At 38.4% G+C, this 25,744-nt stretch overlaps 1 protein-coding gene and 1 long non-coding RNA gene across 8 annotated transcripts; one reads left to right on the forward strand and one right to left on the reverse strand.

The window, feature by feature from the left end:
* Nucleotides 1–206: 206 nt before the first annotated feature.
* Nucleotides 207–25,744, reverse strand: LOC112431633 (uncharacterized). 7 transcript variants are annotated; one of them, XM_076890295.1, is made up of 33 exons: nt 25,466–25,744; nt 23,875–24,127; nt 21,947–21,975; nt 20,983–21,301; nt 20,718–20,758; nt 20,131–20,404; nt 19,232–19,279; nt 18,898–18,941; nt 18,239–18,524; nt 17,823–17,866; nt 16,980–17,265; nt 16,429–16,472; nt 15,215–15,491; nt 14,330–14,377; nt 13,999–14,042; nt 13,343–13,625; nt 12,927–12,970; nt 12,084–12,369; nt 11,533–11,576; nt 10,957–11,230; nt 10,525–10,574; nt 10,363–10,436; nt 9,972–10,186; nt 9,609–9,859; nt 9,363–9,491; nt 8,333–8,468; nt 7,705–7,734; nt 6,063–6,110; nt 4,309–4,356; nt 3,604–3,633; nt 2,191–2,234; nt 1,769–2,036; nt 207–1,283 (listed from the first exon to the last, which is right to left on the reverse strand). In XM_076890295.1, exons 2-33 carry the CDS (start codon nt 24,116–24,118, stop codon nt 1,279–1,281), a joined length of 4,287 nt encoding a protein of 1,428 aa, XP_076746410.1. In that variant the 5' UTR covers nt 24,119–24,127; nt 25,466–25,744; the 3' UTR covers nt 207–1,278. The 7 variants fall into 7 exon arrangements, with proteins under 7 accessions (XP_076746410.1, XP_076746411.1, XP_076746412.1 ...); XM_076890296.1 differs by lacking the exon at nt 3,604–3,633; XM_076890297.1 differs by lacking the exons at nt 3,604–3,633; nt 4,309–4,356.
* Nucleotides 9,755–10,268, forward strand: LOC143421155 (uncharacterized). The gene is made up of 3 exons (XR_013100907.1): nt 9,755–9,888; nt 9,980–10,049; nt 10,133–10,268. It is a non-coding gene; the product is annotated as an uncharacterized LOC143421155 (long non-coding RNA).

A 25,744-nucleotide genomic window follows, 5' to 3' on the forward strand; every position in this document is an offset into this window, starting at 1 on the left:
ACACTTGAGCCACGATCGCCCGTAAAGCTCAGCTCTCTCTTCACTACGATAGACAATATAGCCTCTGGATCGCTGCAGTCACAGCACCGATCCATCTGCATCGTTCATAATAGAATCTTATGTGTCTTTGTTTGTTGTTGTTTCTCTTTTTGTGAAAGATGCTGGAAGCCAAATTTCCCCCGGAGACAATAAAGACTGAACAGCTCTTCAGAGGTGATTATTCTAGTTTTTAAAATTAAGAAAACATTTTAAAATGACCGTCTTACAGTAAACAGACATCACTGTTGTAGCTATTTGTACAGCAGCTTTGACAAACAAGGCAGTGATTGGTTTAAAGTTCTTTATATCAGATAAAAGAATATTTTGAAAATAATTAGTAAAAAAGCAAAAAAACAAAACAAACAAATACATGACAGTATCAAATTCTCAAATGTTTATCCAATTAAAAAATTCTCATTGATTAAAATATGACAAACAGACGTGTTGTAATCCTCAGTAACGTCAAACCTTCACCCAGTTGGTCCTGAAACTTTTCTCCTCCAGACGGAGCAACGACCACAAGAAGAGGGGAAAAGATCATGTTCAATATGAGCATCAAACAACAATATTTATATGAAGTATGAAGAATATGAACGAAGAAAAGCACAACAGGAACTCTGTAAAGTCTGTCACACACTGTACTGCTAGAAAAAACTGAATGTGCTGCTATGACAGAAGATATAGGAACTCACTGTAAAATCATCTCTTCGTGCTTCAGGATGCAGTCATTCTACATATGAGTAACAAAAAACAAACAAAACCACTAAAACAAATTCATTTCTTTTTACATTTCCTCTCATCGTCCACACAGCCACAGATACCAACATTGTCACATTAATAAAGAAAACATGTGGATAAATCTGATCATATTTTTAGCCCCATGTCACCAGTGAAAATATAATAATTTATCAGAGTTGATCAGTTCATGCAGCAAGCACCAAATCAAAGCCATGCTGTGTAGATTCACACAGATGTTGCTTTGCTCGCTGTCTGGATCAGGTGTGTGCAGGTAAAAGGGAAACATCATGGAGGCTCTGTGCAGGTTCACAGCTGCAACTCTGGAGTTTGAGGTTTAGAATCTCACGAATGTTAAAATACAGATTCTGATCCATCGCCAGGACTAAGAGTGACGCATCTATCCTGCAGCAGGACAGCGAGCCCGAACAGAGAGTCAGAGACATAAAGAGTCCTGCAGCAGATGGTCAGACCCACAGACCTGATCTCAGCATCACGTTGATGTCAGTCTGAGAACACAGGAAGAGACGGAATAAAGAGGACAGAATCCAGGAGAACCAGGAAGAAGCTTCTAACAAACTACCCGTCTGTATGTACTTCCTTTAAAAACAAACCAATTTTTATAAGTAAAGTGCGCTCACACCAGATGGTGACTGATTAAGAATATATATAAAGATATTACTTTTGAAATCATTAAGTATTTGCAGTACTGTAACATCAGACATTCAGTCTGTACATTTAACAGTTGCACTGATCATTCACTGATTTCCTTTCATCATTTTACTCAAACTCGTGGTAGAATTTTAAAGTTTAATCTCAAATCTGCTCCTAGATTACAAACCCTCCATGTTTCAAACTGAAGTCTCATCACTCTGAGTTCACACTACAGTCATGTACTGACTTTAAAATAAATGCGTGTTTTTAAGAACAGTGAATATATAAAGTTTTGACAGTAAAACATTAATGGAATAAATTACACCATTTAGTTTCTCACCTTTGGATCTCGAGCTCGTGTCTGACAACTTCTGCACCAGATCATTCCTGTTCATTTTCCTAAAAACCTCCTTGGTCACCTCCACAGTATGTTGGGTGTAGGCCCCGAACATCAGATCCACCAGGTCACAGATGTTGGCATCCTCCAGTTCGCTCTTTGGGATGGGTTTGAGCTCCACCAAAAGCCACTTGAACTTTTTAAGGTCCTTCTTTTCCACGTGTTCTAATATTTCCATAATCCGCTCTCTGTCTGATTGGACTGTTAACACCTGGGAACAAACAAAGTGATTTAATAATAACCTTCTTAGAGGATAACTGATAAGTAAACAAAACCATCACACGTGATCATTTTTTAATAACAGGTATAAGTAATGAATTAAGTGAAGCTGTGGTGTGAGGACAGAATCATTTGGTTCTACTTACTTTCTGCATCTGTGCAGACAGATGTTTGTCCACAGTGTTTTCCTCTGAGAAAGGACATAAAAATGAGATTATCTTTACTTGTAAAGTTTTGTAATAAAATAAATACATGATACATAATAAATGAAACAACTTTTCTCTGTCACAAAATGCCCAATCAGCAAATCCTGAATCCATCACTCTCTATGATCCAACAGCCAAGACTGACTCCAGACAAAGTGAAGGAAACGTTGCTGACAATCAGCTCACATCCAGGTGCTGATCACATCAGACCCTTCTTAATGATTCAGGCAGCCTTTCAAACATTTCCTGTCCAGCTGATATTATTGTGTTATGTAAATATAAGAATCACAGCATCAGTGATATTAAATATGAACACTCTGAGATGTGGTCCACAGTAAGTAACCCTTAATAAGGACTGCCCCAGGTTGCAGTTTTTGTTGCTCTGCATGATTTTGATGAGTTCACAGGAAGGTGAGCGAGACAGAGAAATGTACACAGTGTGAACACTTCAGTGCCCTGTCTTGCTCCTCATCTTCTTCAGCATCAGATTCAAACTCCACTCCAGTGTTTACTGTGGATCTTTCTGTAGAGTTTTATATCACATCTCTCCAACAGCTGCCACATTGCATGCAAGTATTGATGACATGATAAAACAGCCACAGACAGCTGTGAAATGTGTTGTTCTTGCAGAAGACTAAGGCTTACAGAGTTGCACCAGGAATGGTAATTTTTCTAGTACTGCTCATGTGATTAGGCAGAGGATCAATAGGGGGTCCACGACCCTCTTGGGGACATTCCCATAGGGCTTAAAATCTGGGACGCTCCACCAGTCGCTCTTAGAACTGAAGAAGCTTCTGAAACGTCTTCAAGAAACTGAAAGACGTCCAGATGCTTTTCTTTCAGAGCTCCTTAGAACACCTGCTGACACTTCCAGTTTCCTGAACATCGTCCCCATTAAGGATAAAACTCTATCCCACCTGTCTTCAGTCAAGTCAGGGACACCAGTTCAGTGCTGCAAACAATAGATATCTGAGAATATCTCAAACTGATCGTCCTCATGTCCACAGAGCCAGCAGCTTCATACAGAAAATGGCACTATGTGGTTCAGTTCTATATTTGGCATTTTACCACAAGTTCTGTTGAATTCTTTAACATCTAAAAACATTCGTTAACTGGTGCTAAAAACTGGTGGTAAAAGTAGAACTGACTCGATTTATGCATTTTGACAGTCCAGTCAACAGCATCAGTAGATTTGGAAAAGCTGGTTGGTGCCATTGTTGAACAAGAGCTTATTCATTCATTCCCTGGCATTTTGCAGTACTTCAAATATGAGGTCAGCAACCAAAGGGAACCCACCACAGCCAAACACAAAGTGCAGTTCTTTTTATACACAAATCATGTGAAACATCTAACCTTGTACTTTACCACTTCTTTGGGATTCATCTGAAAGTGAAACAGATGAACCAGTAAAAACACAGAAACACCGTATTTACTGGGCTGATCTACCAGTAGGCGTTAGCTTTAATAATAACTGTCGTTAGCTGAATACAGCCACAGATGATGTCGTCTTCACTGCCCTGCACTCTCTCTTCATACATGTGAAATATAACAAACTCTCTCTCAGCAGGCTGTTTGTGAAGCTGACTGGCAGACTCGTCACTCTGGTCTTCAGGAACACATCGTGCAACTGGATACTGGACTTCCTGTCAAACAGGCTGCTGTTCAGATTGTTAATCTTCATGAAGTTAGAAGACAACACAACCATCATCACTCTGTTGGAGGAAATCAGCTGTTCAGGAAGAAGCCTGGGACTCACAAACCCCTCCAGCATGATAAGGAAGTGATTCACAGAGGGCTGAATACATGAATATTATATTTATCTCTGTAAAGAAAGAAATATAAGCAGGATTGAGTTTAGTGACTCGCTGCCACCGAGAGCTGAGAGACTGAGAGCTTCTCCTTTAGAATGAAAACTTGAAGACAGAACAAAGTATGTAAGCTAACGAAAAGTAAAATTGTGGCGGGAAAAAGGTGTGATTGACGGTTCACTAGGATTCATCAGCGTTCTATGTGTCACATTATATAAAACCACAGAACAGGTAATATTGATGAAGCTACCAGCCGACTGAGAGCTGACAGCAGCTGCTCCCACTGAGGATCCTGCAGCTGTTAATAAATAACAAGGAAAGTTTTTAGTTTCTTAACAAATGTTCAAACTTTTTAACTTTCATTATGCTAGCAAACTGAAACATTAGAGACTCAGTGCCACCAAATTAAAACAATTAAACAACTACACCAAAGAATATTCCACTAAACTCTGGTCTACTTAAAAAAAAAAGAAAATCACTCATTTACAATATCAATAAAAGGTTGCTCTAAGTTTTTGAGGAAAATTTACTTCAATAAATTAATTGGTCTGATTATCTGCCATGATAACAGCAAACTAATAAAAATGTCTAATGGAAACACAGACTGTAGTTCCTCTGCTTTCCTACATTTTTACTTTTTAATGACTGCACTAGTGATCATTTCATTTGTTGGGCTCGTCAGTTAGTTATATTGCTAGAGACAGAAGGGCAGGCACGCAGACAAAGGCAGTTACAGGGAGGCGAGTCTCCCCACCAGCAGCTTAAACTGATTTCTGGTGATTACTACTAGAGTAATACTCTACAGTAAAACAGACCCCAAAGCTTTTGTTGGAGCTATTTGTTCTTATTTTTTATTATTTGGAAATTTGTTAAAGTTTGTTGTTAGTTTATTTATATTTTGGGGTTTATTTACAAGTTTATTTGTAGGTTAATATTTGTTTCAGTGTTTTGTTTGTTTGATGTTTGTTAAATTAGTCAGTAAGAGCTGTAGGGCCATTTTGTTTCTATAAATAAAGAGACTGGTATAGGACCAGCATGCACTGGGGTGGGCCTATGGTTTTTTACTAGAGAAGGAGAAGCAGCAGGAAGTAACAAAAAAAAATGGATCTTGTTATTGCCAAACTGGATAAAATAAACCATAAAAACGCAACTTTCAAGTTTGGACAGTGGACTTCTTTTGCCTGCGTACGAAATAGTATCTCGGTGCAGCAGTGGCTTGTGGACTTTTAATTGTGGGATGTTTGGTTTGTCAAACAAAAGGAATTGCCACTATAAAAAGTAAAAACCTGCCCGTGGACAAAGGAATAATCTTTCATTAATGGATATGTTGGATATATGGATTTCAAGGATCACCGTCGAACTCGAATAAAAGTTACTGGATCGTCTGTGAGTACTCCCGACAGATTTGATGTTGAGGCCTGGATCAACATATCACTCGTTCATCAAAGCTGGTGAGTGATAATATTGTTTAAGCCGTAAAGGAAAACGGTGACGCTATTGGAGTTTAAAGACATTATTTCACTACAAAGACTGATGAACTGAGTTTTGATGTACTAAATTTGTGCATAATTGGATCGCTAATTAAAAATGCCAACGCCCTCTGTGGAAATGTTTGTTCGCTGCAATCAGCAGGTAAATTGATGTCATGTTTGCACGTTATGCTATGGATTCTCAGTGTGCTGTGCATCTTTATAATGTTTGAAATAATCCATTTTTTCAGTTCACAATGATGCCATAAAGTTTTGACAGCGTATAGAAGCCAAAGATTTCAGCCAATTCTGCTCCAATCACATGGGTGAAGATAATCAAATACACCATCTTAGTATGTGATACTTCAAGGTCAAAGGTCAGGGTCATGCCACACAGGACAAAGCTTTAGTTTCAATTTAATCATCTCTAACATTTAAAGCAACATCTTAGTCATTGGGGAACATAAGCACAGTTAGTATTGATCAGTTTTCTGTGTTTCATTATATAAAACTGAGTTAATATTGATGAACCTACCAGCCGACTGAGAGCTGACAGCAGCTGCTCCCACTGAGGATCCTGCAGCTGTTAAAAATAACAAGGAAAGTTTTTAATTTCTTAACAAATGTTCAAACTTTTTAACTTTCATTATGCTAGCAAACTGAAACATTTTTCAGTCTTTCAATAAATTTATTGGGAAAACCAGGCTCCCAGTATACAAATTGGTGTCCATCACCACGGATGGTTTGCCACTCAAATGGATTCACTGCCAGGTGCAGGGAGGACAATGTTATTCCGGATTTCCTCAATTACCGCTGCATAATACACCAACAAGCGTTATGCGCAAAATTGCTCCACATGAAAGAGATAATGGATGCAGTCGATACATTCACATGCTACCCTTTTTGGGAAGATGCAGAGGTTGATCCACTCGCATCAAAATTTGAAACACTGTGTAGCTGTTGGCATGATGATATTGTTTATATAATTTAGATCATTTCTTTATCTTGTCAAGGTCCATGTCATCGTTGTAAATTGTTTAAGCTGTACATTATTTATGTTATTTTATGTAGTTCAAGTTATGGTGCTTTTATTTTTAAGGTCAAGCCTGCTTACAAGTCTTGTTGTCTCCTTTTTGGAAGCCTAAGAAAACACCTGCAAGCAGGTAGCAAGAATGAGCCGTAATGCTCTTTATTGAAAGTTAAGTGGAATGGACTTTAACTAGACACTTATAAGGAACCCTCAGAAGAATGGGGAGTAATTCCCTTTTTGCAGCATGCAGCCAACAAGGTATTTATTGATTTTATCTTTGTTTTCTTGTACAGTGTCATTTTAGGTGCTGTGTCTTACGTTGAGTGTTTATTTTGTTAATGCTGTGTAGTTTTCACAGTGGCTTAGGAGAGAAGTCTTCGAATGAACCAATGAAGAAAAACAGGTGAATTATACACTGTTTCACCGGAATTTTTCTGAAATAGAGGATGAGATTTTGACACTAAGCTGAGTTTAAGTCCAGGGCTAACGGACAGTTCTGGAACTTGCAGAGGAAAAGTACCCCAACATTAGGAAATGTGTTACCTCCTTGACTGCAGCTGCACTTATTCATGTGACTCAGCCTTTTCCCAGAAGATTAAGTCCAAATACCGTTCCACCGTGACTGATGATTATTTGAAAGTGTACTTGAGGCTGACTATCAGCAGCTACCGTCCAGACTGTGCATCCCTGGTTGATTCCATTCAGTGCAAGTCATCAGAGTAAGGTAATATCAAAAAATGTACAGAGTTGTGTTGTGTAATATGGGTTCATACAGTTATGCAACATGCCTGAATGAATACTCCATATGTTTATAAATATATGTTTTGCATTTTCATAGTAGGTCAATCATTTTGACTTGGTCATTTCATAAGTCGCTCGCATGCTGAAAAAGTGTGTGCACCCCTGATTTAAATTCTCAGAATTCTAAATGAAGTCCTCTCCTCCTCAGGCACAAGTTGCAGCAGTATGAAATACGACCAACAATTAACAGTGGAGTCAATTGGGCTATGGCATGGATGAGCAACGTCTCTGGATTAACAACAAATTTTGGTAAATTTTGGTAAACTTGTGAAATTTAAACCAAAGAAAACTCACTACTGTAAAATGTTAAATGCAGTTATTATACAAATAATCTGAAATATCTTACCTTGTGCTTGATCAGTGCTTTGGTATTCGGCTGAAAATAATCAAGGAACATAAAACGTATAAATATAAAATTTTAAAGAAACTTTACTCCAATCCATCGGCCATATTTAAGTATTTTGTTATGATCTTTAATTTGTGTTGTTTCTCATTTTAATCTTCAATATTTTACGCTGTAATTTAATATATTACGCTCTATAAATTCATCCCGCTTTGTTCTGTTGTGTTGTTGGTAGGTGTAATAAAACGGTGTGCATTGGGCCACCGTGTGGTGATGAAAGGTTGGACAAGTAAGCAACACTTTTCTGACCGTCACTGTTTATAGCTGTTTGAGGTATAATATCAGGAAAATGTCAACGGGGCTCCAACCAGAGATATCTGTTCTGTAGTTTTGGGTTTTGCGTGGAATAAATAACATGTTTCCTGTTTTACATTCGCCTTGTTTCTTCCTACAGAATAAGACACAAACTATCTTAGAAAAGGACGAGTCAGAAAATGTACGTCCTGCAGAAGCAGCAAAGAAGGACCGAAGATTGCTGCTACATATAGCTTACTGACAATGTTGAGCTAACATGTAATTGTACTCATTTAATACAATAAAGTGATGACAAATTTGAAAATGTAAAGTTAACCTTTTCGAACTGTACAGGTCCATACTGGCTGAAGATCTTTTTTTGATGTGAGTTTAAGGTGGAAGTTTCCATCTGGACTTTCAGTGTAAACTTCAAAGAAATTTGGCTTTCCACTTGGATATCTGAGCTTTAAATCCTGTTAAAGAAAGAAAGAGCAACGGGAAAGAGAGAGGTATGGTATGGATATTTGTAAGTTACTATTTCTGCCTTTACTACTCCACAGTGATATTTCAAAAGCTGCAGCTTCAGCAGGTTCTCAAAGCTTTCCACCTTCTCTCGTCCACAAATGGACTGCTGGTCTGCACCGGCCTATGGTTCATGCATCTGATCCAGTTCCAGCATCATCCTGTATCCATGTTTTCTCTCATCATTCATGTTTTTTCTTTTCCTGGTTCAAAGTCACTCAAATGTTAAAGGCCTGGTAAGTCAGCATATAGCTGGTGGTGTATCAAAGCCTTTTGTATCTTTTGTCATGTTTCTGCTCCTGCTAACAAGTTTCACTCTCTGAGCTTCATCAGACTTCAATCTCTTCTGTCTGCTCTCCATTCACCATCCAGGACTCCAGCCTCTGATGTAGGCTCGGTCTCTATTGTGCTTGCTTTTCCCTCACCCTACCCTTCCCAACCTTCTTTTTGCTACGATCACTTAGTATATCCTATTTATTATAATATATTACACTCATTTTCTGTGCTTTGGTCATGCTTGAGCTAACAATACTGTTTTCATTCTATAGAGTCAAACTTCCCTGCCACAGTAAGATTGCTCTTACTGTTTTGGGGGGTCCTGTCCTAAATCCTAACACTGCAATCAAGGTTCATCAGCGTTAAATCACCAAATAGATTCGTTCATTTTTCTATCTCAGTAAATCATGTTCACTTCTTCCAGATCAGCTCTTCTTATTGAATATTTACTGAATCCTTTCTTTGCTCAGTAAAATGCATGAAGGCTGCCGACGACAGCTGGACTATTTATTCTCAGCCTATTATGCAAATATGTATTTGGAAAGAAATGAAAGCATTTCAAACCATACTTCAGGACAGATTTCTGCACCATCCACATCTGCTGTTAGTGTGAAACGATCAAGAATTTTCAAGGACTTCTCTGGATCTGGCTTCAGGATAGCTCTGTATCCATGGGGCACTTCCCTCTGCTTCATTACCTGTGAAGAATAAAGTGCAAAGATACTAAAAAGCCATGTAACACATTAGCCAGTTTTATATATTAATTTATTCATTCTCCTGAATTCTGCCTATTATACTGTGAAACATGTAATAACCTGCTGTAGCCCAGGATCACGTGGGATCAGATAAACATGCAGTGTGAGGAAAGCTGTGTTGGTCTGATAGATCAACACGTTGCAGCCGATTTTCACAGGAATGCCGAGTTTCATCAGGACCGCTCTCGGAGAGAAAATCGGTTCAGTTAACTTGACATGTGTTGGTGTGACCTCAGACACTTTTTCCACAACATCTCCACAGTCATCTATGTGAAGGACTGCAAACGTGTCCAATATGTCAGGGATGTCATCTGCAGGAGAACACAACAACACAAACATGGTGAGAAGAACAGTTTATAACAGTTTGTGCGCTCACTGTCAGAAATGTCAAACATCTGAAAGTCTTCCTTCATGTCCTCTTACCGATGCAGATCCAGTGTGGCAGGTGAACTTCATTTAACTTCCCAGCAGTGACTGTGACGTCCATCAGAGGACCTGCAGGCATGTATTGTCTGCTCTCCATCCTCTCCATGTGTCCCTCCCAAGATCTAAACTGGTACTGAAAGCTGGTCTTTCCCTTACAGACCCAGCGCAAGCCCGACACTCTGCATTCAAAGTGTCCTGCTGCAGACTGAAGGCTGAAACAGGAATTAAATACACACTCATGAAGGAACAACAGAGTGAATGGAAACACAGAGAGTAGTCGTGTGAATCGGATGCAAAATGAAGAATTTCCTCTGGGAATAAATCCAAAGCTGAACTGTTTCCTGTAGTTCCAGTTTGCTGTGCTGCAGCATTCAGGAAGTTGATTTACCTGTAAGTTGGAGCCTCGTCTGCATCTGTACTGTTCACCTCAGGTTCAAGTTTAGTCCAATCACTGCAGTCCTGCTGCAGAGGACAGTCTCTTTAGTCAATAAGTACACATGTTTATAAAGAAAGAAACTTTAGCAATAAATGGATGAATGGAAGGGATTACCGTCAGGCTCTGACAACCTTCAAGCTCTGAACTTCTTTCAGTTTTTCGTCCTTGTTGAGACACAAAGAATTCAAATGAATGATGTTATGCTGACATATAAAATCATCCTCTAACTGTCCACATGTTTGCTGTTTGATCACTTTATGCTGTGCAGTGCTGCTTCAACATCAGAACAACATGTTCAGCAGGACGTGCAGCTGAGTGACGTCTAAGATGATCAAAAGCTGATGAATTCAAATATTCTCACCAGTGATGTCAGAACAAGACAGAGACAGAGAGAAAGGTTGGATTCAGCTCTGATCATTTATGCAAAGTTACTTTTGGACGTCTGTTGTGTTTCCTGTTTATTTTAATGTTTGTTGATTAGAAGTTGTTTAAACAAGTTTATTGTAAATTATGAAAATCTGTTTATTAAACTTTGTTTGGTCTCACCTGAGCTGCTCTCTGACAGCCTCAGCATCAGATCAGGTCTGTTCATGTCTGTTAAAACCTCCATGGTCGCCTCCACAGACTGATGACCAAGTTTATCCACCATCAGATCCACAAGGTCTTCTGTCCTGTTTGGATACCAGTACCTCACCATTTGTGGCAGGCTCATCTTAAAGCACGTGAACGGCAGCAACAGAATAAATTTCCCGAGATCCTTTTGACTGAATTCATTCAGTGTTTCCAAGAGAATCTGTCTGACAGCTTCCTGTTCTTTTACCTGTAAAACCAAAACAATGTATTAAGTTACTGTATAATATCTCTGTTGGACGATTTAAAAGTTTCTTTTTATTTAATTTCCAGTGAAAATGAAGTAGAAATATCAAATATTAATTAAAAAAGATGTCTTCATGAATATTTATATGTTTTAGAATAATCACTGAAGAGACAGCTGGCGGTTTTGATATTTACTTCACTCTCTTTATGAACTGCAAAACTTCAAGTTTCATAAGAAAACATTATTTCATTTCTATCAATACTAAAAACTATTTTTTGTAAAAGCTGAGTTAAAGTCACACTCACTCTCTTCAACAGTGCAGCTCCATGTTCATCCACAGAGTGTTTCTCTGAGGAGGAAAGACATTTACCATCAACTCTGAGGATTCAAACATCATCACACATCCAAGTAGAATCAGCCTTCAGACGACACAGATGATTTAAAAGAGAAAATCATGTGAAACTATAAAATGACATAAGAACCCAACAAAGAAACCCTCCATCCTGTCCAACCAAAGTAACTGGGGGTTCCCAGCTGTGATAATGAGAGAGGGTACACCTGTCCACCTCAGGTTTTAAACAGACAGACAACCTTTCACACCCACATTTAATTTAGAACCAGCAATAAAGCCAACAAGCATGTGTTTGGACTGGAAACCAGAGCACTCTGAGGAAAAGCATGCAGGCACAGGGAGAACATGCAAACTCCACACAGAAAGGTTCCAGCCAACCAGGAGGCTCAAACACACAACCTTCATGCTGTGAGGACACAGTGCTAACCACTGCACCACCATGACACCAGCAACACAAAAACCTGTTGATGACACAGAGTTTACACTCATGCATGTTGGTCTTACCTCTGGATGCTGAGCTGCTCTCTGGTAACTTCTGCACCAGATCAGTTCTGTTCATGTGCATGAAAACTTCTCTGGTCACCTCCACAGACTGATGACCAAGTTCATCCATCATCAGATTCATTATATCTGCTCTGGTTGATGATCGACTCAACCTATATGAGAAGAATGACAGATTCCTCCAAGGAAGGATCGTCTGCAGGAGCCTCTTAAACTTCTTGAGCTCCTCATCACTCAAATCATTCAAAGTTTCTAAAAGCAGATGTTTAACAGCTGCCATTGTTGCCATCTGGAACAATAAACACAATCACGGGGTCACATATTTATTTAGCCAAACACAAGCATCTATTTACTAGTTGCAGTACATTTATGAAAAAAATGAAGAAAATCTAAAACTGTGATCCACTTTTATGGGTTTGAATACTTTTTCTTTACAGGCTGCAGTTCTTCTCTCACTGTGCAGATAAAAACTGAAATATATCCATCAAGAATCTTTCCCTGATTTCACATCATCTTTCATTCTTTATTAATATTTGTAAGTAGAATAAAGTTTCCTGTTTAATCTGAAAGTGTTTGATGTTTTCAGATTTCTCTGTCCTGTTGAAGAGTCAGGACAAATGTACATGCTGACACTTCCTCAGCTCATCCTCAGTGGTAAAGACATCCTGACATTAGTGTTGCAGAAAATTACTGCTGAAGAAGTCAAACTGAATGAAGCTTCAGTTTGTCACAAACATCCAGCAGAAATCATGAGAAAAATGAGTCAACATGAGAACTGATGATACTTTAGTCCTCTGACTTTCAGCCTGCTGTCTTGTACTGAATCAGAGATGTGACATGACTCACTTTGTGGATCAGTGCAGAGCGTCGTTCATCCACAGAGTGTTTCTCTGAGGAGAAAAGTGCTCAAAGTCACTCATGACAAACACATTTAACAACTAACTGACAATTATTCAGGAAATATGACTTTGGAAAAATGGACAATATGCAGAATTACACTGAAACCTCCTCAGCAATAATAAACAGTATGAAGGAGTCATTTTTACTCCTCCTCACAAAGTATTTGGATTTAATCTGGTCTCATTTTTATGTATTTATTGAAGTAGATTTTTCCAGAACAGCCATAAAATATGTTTTAAAGATGTGTTTTTTTGTCTTTATTACAAATATTATTTATAAAGTCAAAGAAGACTTTAGTCAGACGTTTATGAGACATGAAAACAGTTTTATGACTTTAATGAGTTTTGATTTTGTTGTCTTACTTCGAGGCAGTGAGCAGCAGTCTGACAGCCTCTGAGCCAGATCAGTCCTCTTCATCTCCTTTAAGACCTCCATGGTCTTCTCCACTGACTGTTGGCCGTAAGTCTGCACCATCAGAAACACTGTGTCCTGCAGGTCTGTCCTCATGTACCGCATCAATGAGAGGACTGAGTAATATTTGCGATGAATTTGTCGCAGGCTCCAGTTGAACTCATGCAGCTCTGGCTCATTGAGACCATCCAGAGTTTCCAGCAGCAGCTCAATAACAGACTCCATCGTTTCTACCTGGAAAATTCAAAGAAAATGTTCATGAGATAAATGTGACATTTCTCACTTTCAGGTTTGTTTGTTTTCTCATCAACACTTTACAAATGTAGATGTGTTTAGATGACATCATCCATCACATAAGGTGATGATGTCATTGGTCATATTTGTCACAATGATCACAAACAGCTGATTAACAATTATTCTGCTTCTGTTAACAAGTTCAGGACTTTTCTGACCTGCTGCAGACCTCCCTCACTGCACACGCTCAACTTATCAAACTTTGACTTTTCCAATCAAAATCAAATCATTTGTTTCTATTGAAGATTTCTATCCTGTGTTTATGAAATGAAAGCTGGATGATCTGAAGTCAGACAGATGTGACATGACTCACTTTGTGGATCAGTGCAGGCCAACGTTCATCCTCAGAGTGTTTCTCTGACAGAAAAGAAAGATTAAAAGCTTCATTCATGACTGATTTAACATCAGTGTTAATAATCAGACACTTTGAAATAACTGATGCTTTGATTTCATTCTGATGATCCTTGTAAGTTGGATTAATAACAACATTAAACTTGTTAACATGAAGTCATATTTGATGGGAAACTATCAACGTGTGAGGAAATGATCCAGTTCTGTTTCATTCAGTAATTCTTCTTCTTCATCTTCTTCATCTTCATATCAATGAGTGTATTTATTGATTCATGTGTTTTCTGGACACTGACCTTTCTCTGTTTCCTCCACATCAAATCCTTCAGCTGATGATCCTGCAGCTGCAACACATTGAATACAAACTGTAACTACATGATACAGACACTGTGTGTGTCCTTTATGTGTGCTCATCCTGAGTATAACACTGAGTCCTGACAATAAAAAGCTTTAATATTTCACTTTCAGCTGTGCTGACTGAAGGCAGGAGGAGGCCATAGTTACACAATCACAGAGAAATCACTGAAAAGACTTTGAATCATTTACCTCATACAGGTCGTCTGTCTCCATAGTGGAGTTTCAATCAAAGCTAACATAAAGATCCATTTACAACACAAGACTGATATTAATGAGCTCAAAATGCAAAAAACAAAGAAAAATATTTTCAAAGGAAAGAAGTTCAAAGAGCTTTAAAACAACATTTACTAAAGAAAGTCACTGATTCAATAAGCTGAATATTTTTACTTTAAACATTGAAATATGAAAACAAATCTGTTTAATTTTACTGTGTTTGTACAACCTGAATGTGTTCATTTATCAACGTCTGTCCAAAATAAATCAGAGGAAACAAATTCTTTCATTTATAAATGATAATAAAGTTTATATTATGCAGTTCTTGTTGTGAGTTTCTCTGATTTAATTCTTTAAATTAATTTTTACTGTAAGGTGTAATATTATATTTAAAATCCTTCCACACACAGTTAAGAATAATCCCAACATATCTGTTGTATTAATTTATGCAGCTTATGATTATTGTACAGCTGTCCTTCTTGGCCAGGACACTCTTGTAAAACAGATTTTTAATGTCACAATTTTATTTTTTCCTGGTTAAATAAACTTTAATGAATAAATAAAATGTATTAAAGTTATTACAGACACTCTGACAGATTATTTCCTCTTACCTTTGAGTCCTGAGCTGCTCTCTGACAGCCTCTGCACCAGATCAGTTCTCTGCATGTCTGTTAAAACCTCCCTGATCACCTCCACAGACTGATGACCCCATTTATCAACCATCTGTTTCACTAGTTCATCTGTCATGTTTGGATATATCTGTATTCGTGGCAGGCCCATTTTGAAGCGCGTGAACTGCAGCAACAAATTGAATTCCTCGAGATCCTTTTGATTCAAATGTCTCAGGATTTCCACAAGAATGTTTCTAACAGCTGTCGTTGCTTCTTCCTGAAAAATACAAAGCATTTATTAAGTTACTGTCATTTCACTGTGGGGAGATTTAAAGTTTGATTTCTCTGAACTTCCTCAGTGTCTCTGAAGTAGACATGTAGAATATTAGAGCTGCATGATTATTGGAAAATCAAAATCACAATTATTTCGTTCAGTATTGATTTTTCTGACAGACAATTGCGCTCTCGTGTAAACAGAACATTTCCACATCTGTACAATTCTCCTTTCTCGTCTTCCACCTCTTTATTTATGTATTTATTGTGTGTGTGTGTGTGTGTGTGTGTGTGTGTGTGTGTGTGTGTGTGTGTGTGTGTGTGTCCCTTCACTTTGCATTTTAAATATTGCTAAATTGTGCTCATTTAATTTGTAAAGACAAAATCAAAATTAAGTTCAAACTAGTTGTGCAGCTTTTTAAATTTTAATAAAACCCATAAAAAATTTACAATTAATAATATTCTTCAGAATGATCACTGAAGGAACAGCTGGTAACATCTGTGGTGCTGATGATGTTTACCTCGCTGCCTTCATGAACTGTTTTTATGTGTCTGTAAAACTTTGGTCTCATAAGACTCCCTCTCCATCAGGACTAAAAACTAAATGTTCTCATTTCTCTAACTGAATGTTTGTGTTTTGATTTTTTAAAAAGTAAAGTGAGTGCATGAAATGTGGAAATGGATATTTTAGGACTTTTGATGTTGAAGATTTTCAAAGACAAAGAAAAATCTAAAGATGTCATTTCCTGGTTTTATCGTCAGTAGTAGATCCTTCACTCTGTCGTCAGTGGAAACATTATTGCTGCAGACTCCACATTAACACTGTGAGAAGCATCCAGTTTCAGAGATGCTTCGTCTGTTTCATCGTGTTTAATGTTCAAGATGAGGATGATTTACAGCCTGAATCTACTGAATGAAAGCTGAGTTAAAGTCACACTCACTCTCTTCAACAGTGCAGCTCCATGTTCATCCACAGAGTGTTTCTCTGAGGAGGAAAGACATTTACAATCAACTCTGAGGATTCAAACATCATCACACATCCAAGTAGAATCAGCCTTCAGACGACACAGATGATTTAAAAGAGAAAATCATGTGAAACTATAAAATGACATAAGAACCCAACAAAGAAACCCTCCATCCTGTCCAACCAAAGTAACTGGGGGTTCCCAGCTGTGATAATGAGAGAGGGTACACCTGTCCACCTCAGGTTTTAAACAGACAGACAACCTTTCACACCCACATTTAATTTAGAACCAGCAATAAAGCCAACAAGCATGTGTTTGGACTGGAAACCAGAGCACTCTGAGGAAAAGCATGCAGGCACAGGGAGAACATGCAAACTCCACACAGAAAGGTTCCAGCCAACCAGGAGGCTCAAACACACAACCTTCATGCTGTGAGGACACAGTGCTAACCACTGCACCACCATGACACCACCAACACAAAAACCTGTTGATGACACAGAGTTTACACTCATGCATGTTGGCCTTACCTCTGGATGCTGAGCTGCTCTCTGGTAACTTCTGCACCAGATCAGTTCTGTTCATGTGCATGAAAACTTCTCTGGTCACCTCCACAGACTGATGACCAAGTTCATCCACCATCAGATTCATTATATCTGCTCTGGTTGATGATGGACTCAACCTATATGAGAAGAATGACAGATTCCTCCAAGGAAGGATCGTCTGCAGGAGCCTCTTAAATGTCTCGAGCTCCTCATCACTCAAATCATTCAAAGTTTCTAAAAGCAGATGTTTAACAGCTGCCATTGTTGCCATCTGGAACAATAAACACAATCACGGGGTCACATATTTATTTAGCCAAACACAAGCATCTATTTACTAGTTGCAGTACATTTATGAAAAAAATGAAGAAAATATAAAACTGTGATCCACTTTTATGGGTTTGAATACTTTTTCTTTACAGGCTGCAGTTCTTCTCTCACTGTGCAGATAAAAACTGAAATATATCCATCAAGAATCTTTCCCTGATTTCACATCATCTTTCATTCTTTATTAATATTTGTAAGTAGAATAAAGTTTCCTGTTTAATCTGAAAGTGTTTGATGTTTTCAGATTTCTCTGTCCTGTTGAAGAGTCAGGACAAATGTACATGCTGACACTTCCTCAGCTCATCCTCAGTGGTAAAGACATCCTGACATTAGTGTTGCAGAAAATTACTGCTGAAGAAGTCAAACTGAATGAAGCTTCAGTTTGTCACAAACATCCAGCAGAAATCATGAGAAAAATGAGTCAACATGAGAACTGATGATACTTTAGTCCTCTGACTTTCAGCCTGCTGTCTTGTACTGAATCAGAGATGTGACATGACTCACTTTGTGGATCAGTGCAGAGCGTCGTTCATCCACAGAGTGTTTCTCTGAGGAGAAAAGTGCTCAAAGTCACTCATGACAAACACATTTAACAACTAACTGACAATTATTCAGGAAATATGACTTTGGAAAAATGGACAATATGCAGAATTACACTGAAACCTCCTCAGCAATAATAAACAGTATGAAGGAGTCATTTTTACTCCTCCTCACAGAGTATTTTGATTTAATCTGGTCTCATTTTTATGTATTTATTGAAGTAGATTTTTCCAGAACAGCCATAAAATATGTTTTAAAGATGTGTTTTTTTGTCTTTATTACAAATATTATTTATAAAGTCAAAGAAGACTTTAGTCAGACGTTTATGAGACATGAAAACAGTTTTATGACTTTAATGAGTTTTGATTTTGTTGTCTTACTTCGAGGCAGTGAGCTGCAGTCTGACAGCCTCTGAGCCAGATCAGTCCTCTTCATCTTCTTTAAGACCTCCATGGTCTTCTCCACTGACTGTTGGCCATAAGTCAGCACCATCAGAAACACTGTGTCCTGCAGGTCTGTCCTCATGTACCGCATCAATGAAAAGACTGAGTCATATTTGTGAAGATGAATTTCTTGCAGGTTCTTATTGAACTCACTGAGCTCCGGCTCATTGAGACCATCCAGAGCTTCCAGCAGCAGCTCAATAACAGACTCCATCGTTTCTACCTGGAAAATTCAAAGAAAATGTTCATGAGATAAATGTGACATTTCTCACTTTCAGGTTTGTTTGTTTTCTCATCAACACTTTACAAATGTAGATGTGTTTAGATGACATCATCCATCACATAAGGTGATGATGTCATTGGTCATATTTGTCACAATGATCACAAACAGCTGATTAACAATTATTCTGCTTCTGTTAACAAGTTCAGGACTTTTCTGACCTGCTGCAGACCTCCCTCACTGCACACGCTCAACTTATCAAACTTTGACTTTTCCAATCAAAATCAAATCATTTGTTTCTATTGAAGATTTCTATCCTGTGTTTATGAAATGAAAGCTGGATGATCTGAAGTCAGACAGATGTGACATGACTCACTTTGTGGATCAGTGCAGGCCAACGTTCATCCTCAGAGTGTTTCTCTGACAGAAAAGAAAGATTAAAAGCTTCATTCATGACTGATTTAACATCAGTGTTAATAATCAGACACTTTGAAATAACTGATGCTTTGATTTCATTCTGATGATCCTTGTAAGTTGGATTAATAACAACATTAAACTTGTTAACATGAAGTCATATTTGATGGGAAACTATCAACGTGTGAGGAAATGATCCAGTTCTGTTTCATTCAGTAATTCTTCTTCTTCTTCATCTTCTTCATCTTCATATCAATGAGTGTATTTATTGATTCATGTGTTTTCTGGACACTGACCTTTCTCTGTTTCCTCCACATCAAATCCTTCAGCTGATGATCCTGCAGCTGCAACACATTGAATACAAACTGTAACTACATGACACAGACACTGTGTGTGTCCTTTATGTGTGCTCATCCTGAGTATAACACTGAGTCCGGACAATAAAAAGCTTTAATATTTCACTTTCAGCTGTGCTGACTGAAGGCAGGAGGAGGCCATAGTTACACAATCACAGAGAAATCACTGAAAAGACTTTGAATCATTTACCTCATACAGGTCGTCTGTCTCCATAGTGGAGTTTCAATCAAAGCTAACATAAAGATCCATTTACAACACAAGACTGATATTAATGAGCTCAAAATGCAAAAAACAAAGAAAAATATTTTCAAAGGAAAGAAGTTCAAAGAGCTTTAAAAGAACATTTACTAAAGAAAGTCACTGATTCAATAAGCTGAATATTTTTACTTTAAACATTGAAATATGAAAACAAATCTGTTTAATTTTACTGTGTTTGTACAACCTGAATGTGTTCATTTATCAACGTCTGTCCAAAATAAATCAGAGGAAACAAATTCTTTCATTTATAAATGATAATAAAGTTTATATTATGCAGTTCTTGTTGTGAGTTTCTCTGATAGGTTTTGATTTAATTCTTTAGATTTTTTTTTTTTACTGTAATGTGTAATATTATATTTAAAATCCTTCCACACACAGTTAAGAATAATCCCAACATATCTGTTGTATTAATTTATGTAGCTTATGATTATTGTACAGCTGTCCTTCTTGGCCAGGACACTCTTGTAAAACAGATTTTTAATGTCACAAGTTTATTTTTTTCCTGGTTAAATAAACTTTAATGAATAAATAAAATGTATTAAAGTTATTACAGAAACTCTGACAGATTATTTCCTCTTACCTTTGAGTCCTGAGCTGCTCTCTGACAGCCTCTGCACCAGATCAGTTCTCTGCATGTCTGTTAAAACCTCCCTGATCACCTCCACAGACTGATGACCAAGTTTATCAATCATCTCATTCACTATTCCTCTTCTGCCATTATTCAGTTTGATTTGTGGAAGACTCTTCTGAAAACAAGTGAACTGCAGGAACAACTTGAATTTGTTGAGATCCTGATCACTCAAATCCTCCAGTGTTTCTAGAAGCACATCTGTAACAGCTGCCATTGTTGCAACCTGGAAAATTCAAAGCAAACATTCATAAAGAAAAAATGTTTCCTCACTGAGAAAATTACAGATTTATGTTTTTGTAGCTGTTTTAAACTTTGAATGTTTTCAATGTTTTCTCTGAAACACTTTGTTTTCTTTTATTATCTTATTTATTAAGATGTATTTATGTAAACACACTTTTTAATAATGTTTGATTTTTAATCTAAAAACATTTCTGTGACAACTGTTTAATCTAAATGATGAAATTATGATTTTCAAACTGCATCTTATTGAATCAAAGCTGAACTCTGCAGAGTCAGACAGATGAGACGTTACTCACTTTATGGATCAGTGCAGACAGATGTTCATCCAGATGTTTGTCTGAAAAAAGAGAAATTAACAGAAATGGAAATAAGTGTTTAATAAAAGCTAATCGAGCTTTAAAAAAATACACAGAGATCAAAAAAAAAGTTACATTTAAACCTGCTGAACATCATTTTCTGCTCGTCAACAATGCTCTCTTTGCTCTGTAAATCTGACTGTTTCTAATATGAACTGAAGCAGAAACACTTTTATGATTTTAACATGTTTTGTCTTTATCTTACTTTGAGCTTCTGAGCTGCTGTCTGTCAGCCTCTGAGCCAGATCAGTCCTCTTCATCTCCTTTAAGACCTCCACGATCTTCTCCACTGACTGTTGGCCAAAAGTCCTCACCATCCAAAACACCACGTCCTGCACGTCCTGCACGTCCTGCACGTCCGGCATATAACCATGTCCGGCAGGACCTGACATCTCAGACAGACTCATGGGGCTCATTGAGCCACGTTTTCTTCTCAGGATCTGGATGAAGTCTCTGACCTCGCTGCCTCTCAGATCAGCCAGTGTCTCCAAAAGCAGCTCAATAAGAGACTCCATCGTTTCCACCTGGTAAAAACAGAGGTCACATGACAGCGATGCACCATTCAAATGTCTGCTTGATTTTTAATCAACAGAAACATTTTAGTGTGCTAAAAATAAATTCATGTTTGAATCCAATTCCTTCTAAAAACCTGAAAAGATGACCTTTGACCTTCAGACATAAAGCTGCGTCTTTTTAAGGTCATGACCGGTCGACCAGATGTAGAGCAGAAAATAACCTCCATGAACATCTGGTGCTCGGTGGGTACCTGCTTGGATTGGTTTTTTATTTCTTGGCTCATTTTTTCCTCTTTTTGAAGGATTTAATTTTCATGAACAGGTTTGTGACTCTGTTTTACTGCCTGACTGTAACTCTGTCAAAGACTGAGCTACAAAAACTGCAGTGAGTCTCCTGATTTTACAAACAGAGGGGAGCTTTAACTGCTCGCATCTTTACTGATAAACAGAAAGACTTGAATTTAATGTGCTTTTAAAATGTAAATAAGGTTTAATATTTCTATACCAATCATGTATAAAACTCATGTGTACATGACAAAGCTGCAGCTTGAATCTCATGTGTATGATTTGTGTTGAAGATGAAGATCATTTTCAGTCTTCATCTACTGAATCAAAGCTGAACTGTGTGAAGTCGACTGATGTGACGTTACTCACTCTCTGGCTCAGTGGAGGAAACTGTTTGTCTGAGGAGAAAAGAAAGAGAAAAAGTCAGATTAGAAACTGTTTTATCATCAGGCTTTATGAGGATTTAGAACATGAAAGATTTCACATCAAAGTGACACTTAAACCTCGTTAACTCGTTAATAATGATTTTAGAGAGAGGCCTAACTTTGTGAATGAGAGCACACACAGGATACTCTGATCACTTTTATGTGTGTGTATATATACTCACACACATATATAAATATACACTACATGTCTTTGAACGTGACGGGAGTCGACTCCAGACCGGGCGTTTCTGTCCAATGAGGGTCCCAGGCTGCCTCTCCCATGCTAACCAACCGTAACTTGGACATAACTTGGACATTCCCAGATAGACTTAAAGGAAACTCATTTCTGTTTGTATCCATAATCTCATTCTTTCAGTCCTCAGAGCTTGTGACCATATGCATGGGCAGGAACATAGCTCCACCTACAAATCTAAAACATCAGGGCCCGCTCTCTCCTCACCAGGGCAGATCAGCAGAGCATCCACATCACTGCAAACACAGCACTAATCTATCTGTCAGTCTCCTGCTCCACTCTCCCCTCCCCTGTGAACGACACCCTTAGATACTTAAACTCCTCCAAATGGGGGAACTCGTCCGTGACCTGGAGTGAGCACTCCACCCTTTACCAGCTGAGAACCATGGCCTAAAACTTGGAGGTGCTACTTTCACCCACTTGTTGCACATTCAGATTCAAACTGCCCCAGTGAGAGCTGGAGGTCGTGACTCCATGAAGCGCTTTGTCTCTCCAAAGCGTGCTGCACATGCGTGTCTGTTACATGCTTCCTTGATATGGGTTGCGTGACCAGAGAACTCCAGCTCTCTCAGGTACAGTAGATGCAGCTACGTCTCCAACATTCTGATGACTTCTAGTCTGGAAAGTTCCCCATCCAGACGATGAAGGCAGTGATGGCATCTGAGTCTTTCTTCTTTATAAACACTGACAGATACTAGATACTGTGTGTTGCTTTAATTTAGGACCAGCTGCAACTGAATAAATTCACAATACAGTTAATAAGTCCCATTTATTAAAACTGTAAAGGTGGAATTGTTTGACTGGAGTCCTCTGACACCTACAAACATTTGTATTTTTAAAGAAGCACCAATCAAAGCAGAAATAGAAAATTGTGTGAAACATTAGCAACAAACTAACAAATTCATTAAAAATTTAAATGATAGAAAAAAACACATCTGTGAGGTATGACAAAAATCTACCACAGACTTCAGTCAGTATGATGAGGGTTAATAGTGACATAATTATAACCTGTAGAGCTGCTTGAAGACTTTCCAACCATGTTGAATGATGTTGGATGTTTTTGTTCTGATCGGATCAAAATACTGTAACTGAGCTTGTGTAACAGTGTTTATGTTGTATGTGATTCCATAATAACCACAATGGATTTGTGATGTTTATTGGCTCAATGGCGCCCTCTCTCAGAGGCAGTGGATCACTGCACTGTGTGGGATCATTAGGTATCAGCATGTGTGCGACCACTATACAGAGCATGTGACCTCTGTAACTGTCTAACTGTTAATAAGAAGAGTTTCAGTGGTTTGTTGTAATTGTGAAGTCCTGAAACAGTCACATAATATCACTGCACACCGGCTATAAGCTGCTATTATTTTGTAGTGTGCTGTGTTTGAGCCTCCTGTAATGAGCCAGCCTGCCTGACCTGCACATATTCTGCTCTAATCCACGTTATAAAAAGCAGCACGAAAATATAAACGTCTTTGTTCATCATTCACTACACAACACAGAGTCAAGAGATTTTTCTATCAGTCAGCACCTGGTTTCATATGAATGTGATAAACTATGTGCAGTATTCTCACATATTTAAGTCTTTGTTCTCTTATTTGTGGTTCCTGAGGTGATACCTGATAATCTCTGCACCAGATCAGTCCTGTTCATCTTCATTAAAGCCTTTCTGGTCTCCTCCACACTCTTTCCTCTGTACATCTCCTCCATCAGCTTCACTACATCCTGTGTGTTTGCTGTTTTCAGTCGGCCCCTTGGCTTGGATGATAGATCTTTCTCCAGTTCAGTGAGTGACTTGAACTCAGCAAAGTCCTCTGGACTCAACTGGTTCAGTGTTTCAATGAGCAGCTTCTTAGTCGTCATAGTTACCACCTGGAAAATGAAGAAATCATATTATACATGAAGGACAGCATGTCTGCTGTTTGTTCATTTGATGGATGGAAACTGACTGCTTTGTATTTCACTAATGACAACATTACTGACATGGACGTTTGTTACTTTTCTATCACCCAAATGAAAACTGTGATTGGACGTGAACGTCAAACATCAGCTTGAAACTTGAGTAAAATTGTGTAATAAAAACATGCAACCCACAGCAGCGTGAGTGTGAGTTTGAGTTCAGCTTGTTGGAAAGGCCCTCCACAACAGTCTCGTTTTCAAATGTGCCTCCTTGCGAAAATTAATTGCCCACCCCTGGTTTATACAAACTCTTTCAAATTAAAAGCCCTCTAGATTCTCACAGGTGAGAAACACTTTAATTCTCAACAAGGCTTTTATTTACTTACATGAAGGAACCTTTTAAAAACAAGCGCGTTCACAGGTGTACACACGGGGACTCACACACACAAACTACACCCTTTTTGGATCCTACCTCAAAGCACACTGTGCGCTGTCGATCTTACGTGCTGCACAATAAGGTTTAATATTTAGTATTTACTGTTATATTCACATAGATCATCATGATGTTGTTTATTGTATTGCTCTCGTCTTCTTCTGCTTGTTTTCTTTTTTCTTTCTCAACAGGTGATCCAGGTAAAAAAAAAAAAAACTCTTTCTCTCCCTCTCTTTCTTTCATTCTTTCTCCCTGTCCTATCCCCCAGTCATGTCTGTCCCGCCTGTAACAACCAAAAATAAAATAAATACATAATTATAATGAAGGTCAATCAAATGGACAAATATGGCAAGGCTACGATGATCCAATTGGTAAAGTACAGCATCTTTCTTGGCCTTCAGACAACAATTCTGATGGCTAAAGATCCAAACGGGACAGGCAAAAAAAAAAAAAGTCTTTCCTGGAGAAATTTGAGGTTGCAGATGTTTCAGGGCTGAAGCCTTATCATATGTGTGCTCTTTGGTCCAGGTCGGACAATGTATGACAGAGTGAGAGGCAATAAGATTTTCATGGCGAATCATCGAAATTCGCCGTGGCGCCACGGCCTCACCGTGTCCCGAAAACTCAAAAGCTCCGCAGTTTAACATGGCCCGGGTGTGTAGTTGACACTGACCAAATATGAAGGTTATGCAATAGAACCCCAAATAGGTGGCTGAGTTTTTGAGCATGTTTAGGCCCTCAAACAGGCACTTGTTTTGCCTGAATAATAATAATAATAAGAAACAGAGCAGATAGAGGGCCTTCGCACTCCCCTAACAAGGAAGCAGAACTACGAATGTGAACTTCCAGGAGGAAGCAGAACTTAATGCCGCGCTTACCTTCAATACTTCATGTAAAATGTGAACACCAGGAATCACTGCTGATGGAAAATCATTCTTCAGTGTTTGTGAAGCAGCTTAGTGTGAGGCACTGTTCTCCCGCTGCTTTCTCTCACTTTCTGTAAACGCTGAGGCGGAAAAACCTCCGCTTTTCTGCGTCTCTCTCCTCCCAGCTGTCAGCCCGCCTGAATAACGGAGGCGCCTTGATGCGACTGTTGTTCTAATTTTGCGCCATAGAAATAAACCGAGTTGAAATAGATGTTACCGCCTTTCCATCAA

This window comes from Maylandia zebra, linkage group LG11 (genome assembly GCF_041146795.1).
Source record: "Maylandia zebra isolate NMK-2024a linkage group LG11, Mzebra_GT3a, whole genome shotgun sequence".
Lineage (NCBI taxonomy): Eukaryota > Metazoa > Chordata > Actinopteri > Cichliformes > Cichlidae > Maylandia > Maylandia zebra.

Bases quoted from the DNA above. Each gene is read 5' to 3' on its own strand.
- LOC112431633 (XM_076890295.1), bottom strand. From the start codon at position 24,118: ATGACGACTAAGAAGCTGCTCATTGAAACACTGAACCAGTTGAGTCCA. The intron at 16,473-16,979 runs GTAAGGCCAACA...TTTCCTCCTCAG, and splicing joins GAGCAGCTCAGCATCCAGAG to AGAAACACTCTGTGGATGAA. The intron at 11,577-12,083 runs GTAAGACCAACA...TTTCCTCCTCAG, and splicing joins GAGCAGCTCAGCATCCAGAG to AGAAACACTCTGTGGATGAA.